This window comes from Uloborus diversus, chromosome 8 (genome assembly GCF_026930045.1).
Source record: "Uloborus diversus isolate 005 chromosome 8, Udiv.v.3.1, whole genome shotgun sequence".
NCBI lineage: Eukaryota > Metazoa > Arthropoda > Arachnida > Araneae > Uloboridae > Uloborus > Uloborus diversus.
The window spans coordinates 18,136,931-18,150,343 of record NC_072738.1 but is presented as its reverse complement, the minus strand read 5'-3'; the positions used below and the strand labels follow the sequence as shown (position 1 = coordinate 18,150,343).

Genomic DNA, 13,413 nt, shown 5'->3' with positions numbered 1-13,413 from the left:
AAATAATTTGTTGTATTTATTATCCACCAAAGTTGAAAACCTACGATTTTATGACCACTTTACCCCACCAGACCCTACAGTAGACCCTCGTTTTACGAGGGTGTTATGTTCCTTGGAAATGCCGCGTAAATCAAAACCGCGTAAATTAAGACTTAATACTACTGTTAAAACAGGGGTTAGGTTCCATAGATTTAAAAAAAAAACTTCATTCTATTGATGACAAATTGTATAATAAGGTTAAAGTGTACTTATATAGATTTATATGAACAACATGCATAAAGAAAACACAAATTGATTTATTGTTTATGAAATGGAGCTGGCTATGATAGTCTCTTGACTCTCAATTTTTCTCTGTAGTTATTTGTAGAGCATAAACACATCCATGACCACTGCGTCATTTACATGATAAAATCTTCCTTCACTAACAAATCAGAAAAATCATTTCTATTGTCAATGCATGGCTCAAAATTTTCAATGTTATCATTTTTGGTTCTGTATTATCGATGTTGGTATCCTCGTTGCTTTTGTCCTCCTTTGTCACTTCTAAAAGCTCTTCTTCCAGTGAGTTCTGAACTGTGTGAGTCTAATTATTTCACTTCCGGAAAGAGCTCTGGAGCCAATTGCACAAAATGTCTCCAGTGGCTCAAGCTCAATTATTAGCATGCCAAAATGCAGTTTATTACATTGCAGTTGTAATCTGAAATCTTTAGAAGTTTGGATTTCGAAAGAGGGGAAAATTTTATATGTTTGCATTGCCGCATTCACATAAAACCGAAACTCATCCACGTGAAATAAAATAAAGGTGTAAAATCTTACACCATGTATAATTGAAACCGTGTAAAATGAACCTGCGTAAAAAGAGGGTCTATTATAATTAAAATTTTCTTTTCTTATATTTGAACAAATAGCACTGACAGTGAAAATTGAATCATTTGGTACCTGGAGGCTAGACCGTAGCAGAAAAATAGTTTTATAAACAAAGGAATATAAATGTAAGTACACAGCTCTGAATTAAAAAAAAAAAAATAGTAATAATAATAATTATCCAGGCATTATTAACTTTTCTCAAAGGATATGACTTTCAATTTGCAAACAGATTAAAGTACAGCAAATCAACATTAACGGGAAAAGTCAAAACTGGTGGTATACATGAACGGAATTCTACATTTTTCCAAAACATAATTCTCTAAAATTTTATTTTTGGATGCTAATAAACCATTGGCAAAGGAATAGTGGCTTGCTAAACACAGCTTTGTTTTGCAAACCGGTTTTAACTATGAAACAACTTGACTTGAACAGATTGGAAAGCAGTGGCTTTAAAATGTTTTAATATTTTCTAAGAAAAGTAAATATGTAAATCAAATTAAAAATTGAAAACAAAAGTTAGAGAAATATTTTCTCATTCAATACACGGGGGGGAAAAAAACTAGTATTTTGAATTCTCTTTCATATGCACTTTTTAACCATGAAAGAGATTTTCTTAGTTTCTTTTGAACTTTGTCTCATTATGTTTCAAGTAACTAATTTAATTCACATCTGCAGGAGGTTTTTGTAATTTATACTACAAGGATACCATTCTAAAAACAGACATATATCTACTTTTTAATAACATTTACTCCCCGATCTGATCCGCAGTGGCAAATACCAGGGGAGGTCATGGGGGCATGACCTCCTCCCCCCCCCCCAAACTATCGACAATAGTATCTGTCCACATTGTGCTTTAACACTGTGTGAATAAAATGTAAACAATTTCAGTTGTCTTTTCAATTCATTAATTATTTTTGAAATTTCTTCTTTCATTGCTTATGAAATTAATTTGCAATGCTTCTGCTTTATTAGGAACCTTATTCCTGACCGATTTTGTGCTTTTTATTGACACCCAAGCATTTAGGAAATTTTTTGTGCCCAATTTGTAGTTCAGGTGGTGGGGGGTAGTCCATACCCGCCTCTCATTGAAGTACAATTTCTGGGAAGGGAAAAAACAAACACATAATATTTCTTACAATGTTACAGAACTTGAATGACTGTCAAATTATCTCAATGTAACCCCCCCCCCCCAAAAAAAAAAAAAAAAAACATTTTTGTATATACAATCAATTACAAGCTGTAATTATCAGCAATATTGTGAAATAAAAATGTAACATTGAGACAATAACAGATGAGAGGAGGATATTATGGAATATCATTTACGTTTTGTATCAATGATTTAAATGATTTTTTGATTTAAAAAAAAACCCCCAAATCACCATGAGTACGTACATGAACTAAGTGCAATAAACTGCCACTTAAAAAAAAAAAACTTCTATTTTTTTAAGTTACAAACCAAGATTACTAAACTACTATGGAATAGTAGAGTATGGGGAAATGTCTTTTAAACTAGTACTGAAAAACTTTGAACCTTCTTTTTCTTTTGCTGCTTTGGAGCTTTCGAATTTTTCGATTGTCTTTTTCTCCTAGTTGATCCTCTAACTCTTTATGGGGAGTAGGTAGTCACAGGAAAAGATCCAACTTTCCTATCTCTATTTGACATTTGCATTTTTTAAGGTTGTGGTGTAGGGGCACGACAAAAGTGTTTGACATAAAACTCTTCTGAGGGGATAGAGAAGAGCTAAGTTCAAAATCATGAACATTTGTAGCAAGTTGGGGACTCATAAGGTATTTCCCTTAAAATATTTAAACATCATTAAAAGTTAAATTTTTTTTTTGGATTTTGTTCAAAATTTTTTACAATGTAAAACCAGAGTATCAGCTTCACTCTTAAAAGCTTTATTCAAAGCTCTCATTATGGTTCCTATTAATATAACTGTCGAATGACAATGAATTTTCATAACAATGAGATTTATATTTAATCATTTAATAGGTAAATTACACGAAAATTTACTATTTTTTTATGCATAACTTTTTTCTAAAGGATAAGTTATGGTTAAACAAAGAGATTGGACCTAAGTTAGACCATCCCCTATCCATTATAAAAAGAATTTTCAAAATCAGTTCACTAAAATACACTATGACCCACCTCTTTGTGAAGTTGGTTACAAAAAAAAAGATCTTAATAAAGAATTTTAAATATTCCTCCTTTTTTAAGTTTACCATTCACAACAAATAAAACAATTTCAATTTTGAGTAACTAGAAGTCTTTCAATGTATAGAAAAAAAGACCTCAAAAATATAAGTAGAAACTAAAACTATAAATAAATGCTCAAAAATATAAGTAGAAACTTGAAAAGCTTGCTTTCATAAACTTACTTCACTATCGCCTCCAAGAAAATCCGGCAGATAAGCTTTTTCTACAAAATCAAATAATCCACCAGCACCTTGATAATTATTTCCACCATAAAATATAAATTTTGAGCGAGTGTTATCATTGATGAAGGTGCTAACAAGTGTCCAGAGGATGGGGAAGACACGAGGTGCACGAACAATCAGAACTCGGCCCATTGTTTCTGGATAGTTTGCCTCTACAATTTCAATTATGTGCAAAAGTGCCTTGACGCCAGGTCGCCACAAATGACGCATGTTAAGGCCCTCCAAATCCAGCAGACATGTCCAAGAACTAAAATTTTAAAGCCTATGTCAAGAACATGAAAGAAATATGCACATACATAATGGTATATTTTATAGAGTTGGTTTTCTGTTTAACGATGCTCTATTTAACAACTTTTTCAACTTAAAGACGACTTTCCATGGTCCTGGATCTTTCACAGTACATTTGGAAAAATTCTGTTATACTACTAATTCTACTTATGGGCGATTTTTTGTCCGCCCTTAATAGTCAATAAATAGAAAAGCATATATATATATATATATATATATATATATATATATATATATATATATATATATATATATATATATATATATATATATATATAGGCAATTCCACGAGTAATTGACAGACATTTCTGTACCTCAGAGCCAAAAGGACGCAAGTCACAGTATGATAATTTTATAGCAGAGAGGAAAAACTTTTTTCTGACAAATGCAAAGGATAGGATGAGCTGTCTTTTGACTCAGGTAAAAAATTTCAAAGGATTTTTTTTTAAGAATTATGTTCACATGGCTTGATGCGGAATAGACTTCTACATACAATGCACTAATAAACCGAAAATCACAATTTTTTAACTTACGTCACTCTGGCTCTGAGGTACAGATTTTTTAAGCAAAACATTATGTATTTTGTAACATTCAAAGCAAAATACATGTTGTGCAAACGATCTTTTGTCCTGTAATATCGTATTTTTAAGCTAAATTTAATGGTATAATTGAACTCCCAAAATACATTTTGGATGATTTTTGAATATTTATTAAAAAAACAACTAACAGACATTTTAAAAAGTATGTCAGTCAGTTACCATGCTTTTAACAATTTTTTTTTTTAAATCGTCCAAAATGTGTTTTGAGAATTTAATTATGCCATTGAATTCAGTCTAAAAAATAACATGTTCCATGGGAACAGTTTAAGAGTTATTAAAATTTGACATTTTTAATCACTTATTCAGCAATGGCTGGAGAAGAAATGTTTTTACACATTTGCTTTAAAAAAAGTACTAAGAGCAAGGAAGGTCCAATTTCTAAAGGGGGAGGGGCTTGTGCCGACACTTACCCCCCTATGAGTAGAAGTAAAAATCATTCGTCATAGAATTAAAAGAAGTAGGCATTTTCAAGCACACCAAACTGTGGGGGGGGGGGGGGGGCTTACGTTTGTGAATTCCGAAAATAGAAATATATATTTGTTTTATATCAGATTGGTGCATTTTCAAGTTTAAAATTGATTTAACAGCATCTTCAGTGAGTATTTTCTTGATTATTGGCAATTATAGAGTTTCAATTTGTTCTTATAGTATTTTAGATAACTAAATTGGGTATGTTGTCAAATGGAAACACAATGCATTTATTGGTTAATGCAGTTTTCCAAACTGTGGTCCGTGGACCTCTGGGGGTCCACGAGTCCATGCCAGGGAGTCTGCAGTGCTACCCAGCTAAAACGTCAAATATAATTGAGATTGAAGGACGAATAACAATATTTTAATTCAAAAGGAAAGCACATTTATGAGGAATAAAAAAGTTCTCACTTAAGTACATGCAGGACCCAACACCCCCCCCCCCCCTGCCCCTCGAAACTCTCGGGAGTAAACACACTACACATTAATTTTGTGTACATGACAAAATTCATACTGTTACAAAACAAAAAGTAAAATGCAAACATTGGGGCACATTTTTACAGCTGGGATTTTATATTTCAAATAAAACGTTTTTACACCTAATTGAATTTAAAAAAAAAAATTTTACTTCCATGATGACTCAAAATAATGTAAGAAATGAAAAGCATCATGTAAACTCATGTAAGAAATGAAAACCAGACAAGACCTGTGAAAAATATACAGAAGAATGAATAAATGAATTTAAATGAAAAAAAAAAAGAGTAAAAATATATTAGAGAAAATAGATTTAAGTGTGTCAAATCATTTTTTTTTTGCTCGCGCGCGGGGGGGGAGGTCTGCATAATTTTTCTGGAGAGGGTCCCCGGAGGTCTGAAGTTTGGGAACCTTTGGGTTAATGTAAGATATATTTTTGCAGTAATATTCATAGCCGGACATCTTATGGAGTGTAATCATTGCAGCCTTATAGTTTTGATAATAAAAACGAAACCCTGCTCTTATTTTTAGGTTTAAGTTCCCTTTTATAGCTTGCAATTTAGTATCTAGTGCATTTAATGAGATACTGTTTAGCATTATTTGGAACGTAAGCATCCCATCATCTAAAACGCGATTGAAAATGCCTTTGATTAAACAATTTTAAACGACATGCAGCTTGTAAGGTGTTAAAAATCTCAGCAATAATACTTATTAAATCCCTTGCATAAATTATTATACAGCAAAAGGGCGCAATGGTAGTGTATGTGAAGAATGAAGCACACCTCGGCCTTACTGTTATAAAAACTGTTCTTGATCATTTTTAACCAGTTGGGACATGTTTAGTTGAATTGATTTTGATTTTAGACTTGTTCAAACAATAGCATCAAACAATACTGTTCTAAAACTAAAATTATGCTTCATAAATATTGTTTCATCTTACAGCTATATTAAAACATTCTCACTTAGAACGTTAACAGGTAAGAATTATTAGAACTAAAAAAGAAAAACTATTGAAATGCCTCAAGCAAATTAAGAGTTGGATGAAATTTTTATCAATTGTTTAAAAGAAAACTGCCCACATGATGTATAATGAAGCCATAGTAAAAATATTTTTCAACTAAGATTGAAAAACTCTTTTGTAGAACACATTTCAATAACTTGCCAATTGGCAACTTATTGAAGAATATGTTAAGAAATAAGGGGTCAATATTGCTAAACATAAAATTATTATTCATAAAAAAAAATTCCACCAAACAGTAGAAACAATAACACTAAATATCATTAAAATGAAAATACATCTATTCTGCCCTCCTAAGCCTAATGGGAGTACCTCAACTTTTTTTGCAATTGCATTTCTTCGTTGCTAAGGTATGTTTGAGAGGTAACCCATCTTTTTCCGAAGCCTAAAGGCCGTATCTCAATTATAAACTGTCAAAAATTATGAACACAATTTGACGTATCTAAAAAACATTGTTATTTCCTAAACTAAAAAGCAGTATCTCAATTTCCTTAGTGTAATGTCCTTAGTTAAAGTTTTACGTTAAATGTGTGTGCGAAATTTAATTTTATTAAATGGTCGATTTGCCGAAAATTACTCCCTCTTGAGATATGCCCATTAGGCTTAGGAGGGCAGTATTACATTAAGTCACAATTAAAAACAAAAAAATATGAACACTTTTGTTTTATAAAGATTTAGGGTAACGGCACCAGTAACAGCCAATAGTCCAGGAGGGTAAAATTGATGTTGCTGCGAACAACGAATACGGTGTAACCATCCAATGTTATCAGAGTGAATTTTATGAGCCAGTTAGAATTTACAAGGCAGAGGTGGAAGGTTATGAACAGCCACCACGAGGTCTGGCGATCTTTCATGCTCATTTAAATTTAATAAGGTTTTAGATCTAAAATTAAGGGACTTTTGCACATTTTGAAGAGAAAAGAGAAATTCTGTCCATTACTCATCCTTTCCTCATCCTATCTGTTACTCGGTATCATTAGAACTGTTGGTGTCTGTTACTGGGGGTCGGACCTTTTTTCGAAATTGAGCAAATAAAAATAGAATTAACTAATTCGCAGCCAAACGTTAGATGATCTGTAATTGCATGAGAGAAAAATAGTTTTAAAAGTCTAAATACATTAAAAGGCTCAGAAAACTGAATTAACCTGAAAGCAATGTCTTAAGAATGTCTGTTACTGGTGCCACTACCCCATAGATTTTTATTACATTTAATGCACTTATTTATTTATATTTGTTTTCTTTTGTATAACCATTTTTCAAACATGAATTTAGCATTCTAAAATAAAAAAAGGAGAGATTTAAAGACATAAAACCTCTGATGATTTTTAAATTAAATGTATTAACTTCACTCAAAAATACCTGAAATAAAAAAGGCTAGAACTGCCCATTTAAATTTTTTACAAAAAAAAAAAAAAAAGCTCTATACCTTACTGGTTTACCCATTGTTCGAGTCGCTTCCTCTACTCTTTTTAATCCCTCTTCGCACACATGCAATGTCTACAAAAAGGAAAAGAGTTAAATATGTTTTCTGAATAATACAAGCAAAAACCTACTAAAACATAAAATTTAATGCACATTATGACAGAATATAAAGAAATGAAAATGCCTCATATTTTCTGTGGCTTGTTCATATCTAGATAGTGATTCAACTATGTGCCCAAACTTTTCTGATTTTAAGTCATGATTTGGAGAAACCTGAGGCATGTCAGAAAAAAACATCATCACAAACAACCTTTTCCAATTAGAATAACCTACCATTAAAGGGTGAAGCCTTTCAATTGCCATATAGCACGGAAGAAGTGGTGGGCTTTTCTCATGATCCATAATAGTGAGCCACAAACCATGGACAGACTACGAACTATAAGCCCAGAAAGTAAGTTATTTTACTGACACCATGAAAGCTTCGGACGTTATATTAAAAAAAATTTCCGCAAACGTCTAAAAACTCCTAAACTCTTTTGTTCATTTTAAGTAATGAAAATATGTGTGCCACTAGGCATTTCTACTCTAGTTTTGAACTGGTTGTTGTTCTGTGGTGATGACATGTCAAATTATTGCAGTTTGGTTATCTTACTGTTATTTCTGGGCTTAGATGTCCAACTGTTACACTGAGGCGACAATATTTATCTAAAATTATTTAACAGCAACGGGCTGCAAAGGTAAGGTTTTCAGAAACTAACTCCTCCGAACCCTTGGTTGAAAATAGATTTCCAACCCTAATGCAGTAAAAGTAGTTAACAGCATTGATAGAGCACAAAAAGCAATTGAATTGCAGACAAGTGTTTTGGGATTCCAAGGCACCACTTTTTCAATGCAATAATGTGTGAGCTTTGGGATGCAAAGCCATTTGAGAAAAGGATTGTTGCACAAAGGTATTTATTCATCTTATATTCATTTTTTAATACAGTAGTATATGTACATGCAATAACAATTTGATCAAAACTCAATCCCATAGAACAGGATACTGCTTACATTCTGGCAGTACTAGTGTGTAACAGCATTACTCTTTAAAATAAAGATAAAATATTAAATGTGAAAATATAATGTTTAATAGCAATTGAAAATCTTTTCTTAAAAATATGAAAGGGTAAAAAAGGTATTTCTTTAGAAAGAATTAAAAAGAACAGTGATTAAAAGAAATTAAAGATAATTCCTTTCATTTTTCTTCATTATGTTAAGTGAAATATGAGACAACTCATAGGAGATAAAATATTTATGACAAAATTTTGTAGAGTTAAAGCTTTTCTTTAGAATTTCAAGAAATGCACTAAAAGTAGAAAAATGACAACAAAATCAAATGTGGAGACAAAATTAATCATCCATATTACCGTTGAATTTTGTCTGAATCTGATATCTGAAACACTACGACAGAACACATTGTACTTCATGCCTCAACCATGGCTTAAGGGCGGTAACTTACTGCTTTGTTCAGTTGAGCAAAAGATTGAAAATTAAAAAAGAAGAAATAAAAGAGAACTGGATAGATCACTAGAGCAAAGAAACAATTTTATTTTTGATTTTCGCAAGAATTAAAAAACTCTTACCCTCCAATCAAACTGACATCTAGAGAGTAAGTACAGTACAAGTTTTAATTAGAAGATTTTAAAATTAAATGCTTGCATGAAAGAATTTGACAGCTTACCACTTTCATTAAACCTTCTTCCCCGATTGATTTTATGAAGCCTTTCACATCCATTTGCCCAAGACGTAATATGTACATAGGCCTTCCATCTTAAAAACAAAAATTCACCAGGAACACGTAAATTAAAAATATTTATTTTCAAATAATATCAAGATAAATAATTAACAACTTTTTCCTTTTAACAAAATCTTTGCCATAACAAAAAATCGCAAACAAACTGATCAAGATTACGCTGAATGGACCTAAACCTATAACTATAATCAGGGAAGCACATTGAAAAAGCTCAAATCCAGACAATTTTAAGCAACCAATGGGGTTGTTTCCTTCAGTCAAAAGTATTACTTTTAGTCACTGAAATTGATAGAATAAGCAAAAAATGACACGGACCCAGAAAATACTTTCATTTTCCCAACAGTTATTTTTTAACTAAATTTTTTAAATGTCCGATTTTTCAAACAAGGCGTGGTTTTGATGACGTCACAAATGATGCACTTTGGCGCATCTTTTTCCTGCGTTTCCACGTTATGATAATCAATAAGCGAATTAAATATTGCGCTCTGCGCTTGTTATCAACCATATCATTGCCAATACACGGGAGTAAAGATGCAAATTAAATATTTTGCTCTGTGAATGGCAACAGTTAATGGCATTTCATCATTTGTGATGTCATCGGCAGAAGCGTAAACAATGAAAGCGCACCAATTAAAGTAATTTCTTTTAAATATTAAACTTAAACAACTGATTTAAAAAATGGTCAGACCCTATGTTTTTAGGCATGCTCTTTCAGAAAAAAATACTTTTAAAATTTTGGAAACAACCCCATTACAAATCACATTTTTCTTTTATTTCATTTTCTTCACACATCACAAGGAAATCAGATTCCTTCAGCGGCATCTGGAATTTGCACTAGGATGATAATTGCATGACCAACTGAATTTTTAATAACCATATCTAATTCTTAAAGAATGCAACATTTGGAAATTCTCCATTTTTGCTTGCTTTTTGTGAATTTTGTGACCGAATTTCACTTATTCGTGATTTTTATTACCTGTAGACAAATAGTTGATACCATACTCCACTTAATGTTATCACTTTGGACACACTGATTTTAATGACAGTAACCGACTGATAAAAACAGGAAAACAATTGGGTTAAAAGGGGGCAACTGCCCGCCCTCCCCACTTTTTATGGTAAATTTACTTATTTCATTTTGCAATTTAGGGGACAAAACTAGAAATTGTAAAAGCAGAGATGTCAAAATTTTCAGAACACAATTATTTGTTTTACTTTGTATATCTGTTTACAAAACATTATTTAGTACAAGCAATAACTTTCAGCTTATGGATTAATTGCTCAGATATTAGTAAATCAATTGTTTTACGTAAACAAAAGCCACTTGTTTAACGAAATTATTACCAAGTGTTTGTGACAACTCAAAATGCTTTGGGGTAGCTAATGTAAGTCTAATTCATGTCCAAATGTTTCTTCGGGGAAAGTTATTGCGTACAAAATTCATCAAAATCTTAAGAAAAACGAGAGTTAAGGTGTTAGACTTACATCAATTTCCACTAATCTGTTTCAATACTCTCAAACCCAGCTGTAACAAAATGTTGTACTTTTCTTCTTTTTTTTTTTTTTTTTCATTTTTCGCTGCCACTAAAAGTCCTATAAGTCCCATGGCTTGATTTTTTTGCCCCCCCCCCCCTTCCCTCTACTTATAAGCCCCAATTGCCACCACTGTATTTTTGTACTGTATGTTTCTATGAAAATTATACAAAAATTTTTAAAAATATCAAATTATTTATTGTCTAAAACTTTTAAGAAGCTCATTTAAAAAATGCTCCAAATCAATCTTTTATTAAGTCATTGGAGCAGTCTTGTACTTCTATGTTGTTTCAACACTTAATTATATTTGTAGTAGATGATTCAACATTCAGGCATTCTTTATCTGACTAATCAACTCCATCCTCCATCTGCTTTCCTATACAAATACAGCAAACTTCTGTTAATGTGGAAGCTACAACGACGCTTCGGACAATTTTTATCCATAATCCAAACTGTTAAGATGTTGAATGTGAAGGACTTTCTACCCCTCCCTCCCCCCTCCAATTTTAAAATGCCGAAGCAGTTTCTAACATTTCCAAAGAAATTCAAATCCTGTTTTGAAAAATGATAACATTAAATGATGCAATGATCCCATAATGCAGTAATTTTAACATACAAATGAATAAAGAAAATCGGGACCAAGTGATTTGGATAACAAGCAACTGATGACATTAATCATGATCAAATTCAGCAGAAACTACTGTACCATCTAACCAAGTAATGTAATTAACCAAAAAATGTTACTATTTCAAAATGGGCCTTTCTCAGATACATGATGGTATGTAACTTCAACTTGCATAAATTCAAATATAAACTTTACCACGATCAAAATGGTGCCATCCGCCGGGAAAATATTGTTTTATAACAGGAGGTGGATCATAGGTAGAGAATATACGATCAACTTGATATTTCTTTCTCCATACAAGAGAATGGCAAAGCATCTCACGAGCTTTCTCTAAATTATAATCTTGAGCTTGTAGAAACCGCATCAATGTTTGGTCGCTTGGAACCTAGAGAAAACAGAGAAAATATATTATATATGCATATACCATAATTATTTAAATTATCTAACAAATTATGCATTGCTTCATTGAAATTGTAGAAGATTGAAAACAATATTGCCGCTGAAATTTCTCAGCTGCTTCCCTTGAAAGTAGTCTGAGTGGGAGACTTTCACCCGTGGAAGATTAAGAATATTTTTCTAAAAATGTGGATTTTTTTTTTTTTTTTTGATATCAGTTCAGTATTTAAAGAAGAAAGCAACATTTTTCGTGTCTGAAGTGCATGTAAGTATTGTTATCGAGAATTAATTATACAGTAAAACCCCTTCTAACGGACACCCCTCAAATGCGGACAATTTTTAATTCTACGATTCCAAGGCAAATAGCATTATTAACACCCTGTTCTGCAGACACCCCTCTTTTGCGGACAAAAAAACTTGTCCCGTAGGTGTACGCATTAGAGGGGTTTTACTGTATGTATCTCTATACCACAAATTCTACTCTTGTAAAAAGGATTTTTACACTTCAAGTTTTCCATTTTGTACACAGTACCTTGTTTTAGATGTAAATTACACAGTCGTTACCTTTTTTTTTTTTTTGAAGAAAATAGAATCTTCTATTTCAAACATTAAATCTCAAAACTGTGAACGAATATTTCCTGGAAATATTTTACTTAAATTCTGAAATAGTTTATTGTGTGCATGGAATCAGATGAAATTGCTACAAATATTACAGATACTGATATTTTTCCTTTATACTATTCTACTTAAGAAAAACTTATAAGAATTCGAAAGCTGTGTAAAAAATTAAATGCAAACTTTTACAATTATGAAAATACACAATAGATTAAAAAAGTAAAAATAATATCAGCACTTTTGCTCCCCCCCCCCTCAAAAAAAAGACTAAGATCCCCTACAAACATAATGCTTGTAAGGGACTCTTACCTCCTTTTAAAAATTTTAAATTGAGTATTGGTATTACAATAATAATACATGCATATACAGGGTGATCCAAAACTATTGTTACTACTGTTTAACCACAGATTGTATGTAATTCGGCAATCTGCCAAGTAAAGACGATTCCATCTGAATGAATCTAGCAGGGGAGAAGGGAAAATAACGATGGGATTTTGATTCACGCGCTTTATAATGTCACTAGTGCCTTATTCATTTATTGCATTCTCAAAAATAAAATAAAGGGAAACAAAAATAGTTACCATGGAAACAACAAAAGGAAAACAAATAAATCAATTAATTTTTGCCATGAGAATATAGATCAAATATACTTTAGATTTAAAAAATGTTGCTGTGAGCAAATTTTCATTTTTACAAAACTAAGGCTAAATAATAGAGAGGCAAAAGTGCACATCTGAAAAACCAACTAGCACCCCTATAAACTAATAGATAGGTCCATTTCCGCCTATAAACCGGATATTAGCCTTTCCATGTAATCGATGGTCAGACAGTATGTGCACAATGTATAACAACAGTTTAAATAAATATTTAAAGCATA

General features: G+C 31.8%; 1 protein-coding gene across 1 annotated transcript in view; it reads right to left on the bottom strand.

Annotated features, from left to right (window-relative positions):
- The window catches only part of LOC129228288 (SEC14-like protein 1), a 66,239-nt gene that overhangs the window by 15,627 nt on the left and 37,199 nt on the right, over positions 1 to 13,413 (bottom strand). Inside the window, exons 8-11 of the mRNA XM_054862964.1 lie at positions 11,721 to 11,910; positions 9,296 to 9,384; positions 7,580 to 7,650; positions 3,247 to 3,553 (exon numbers count right to left, since the gene is read on the bottom strand). Of these exons, the coding sequence (XP_054718939.1) occupies positions 3,247 to 3,553; positions 7,580 to 7,650; positions 9,296 to 9,384; positions 11,721 to 11,910 (657 nt within the window). The remainder of the gene's footprint in view (positions 1 to 3,246; positions 3,554 to 7,579; positions 7,651 to 9,295; positions 9,385 to 11,720; positions 11,911 to 13,413) is intronic.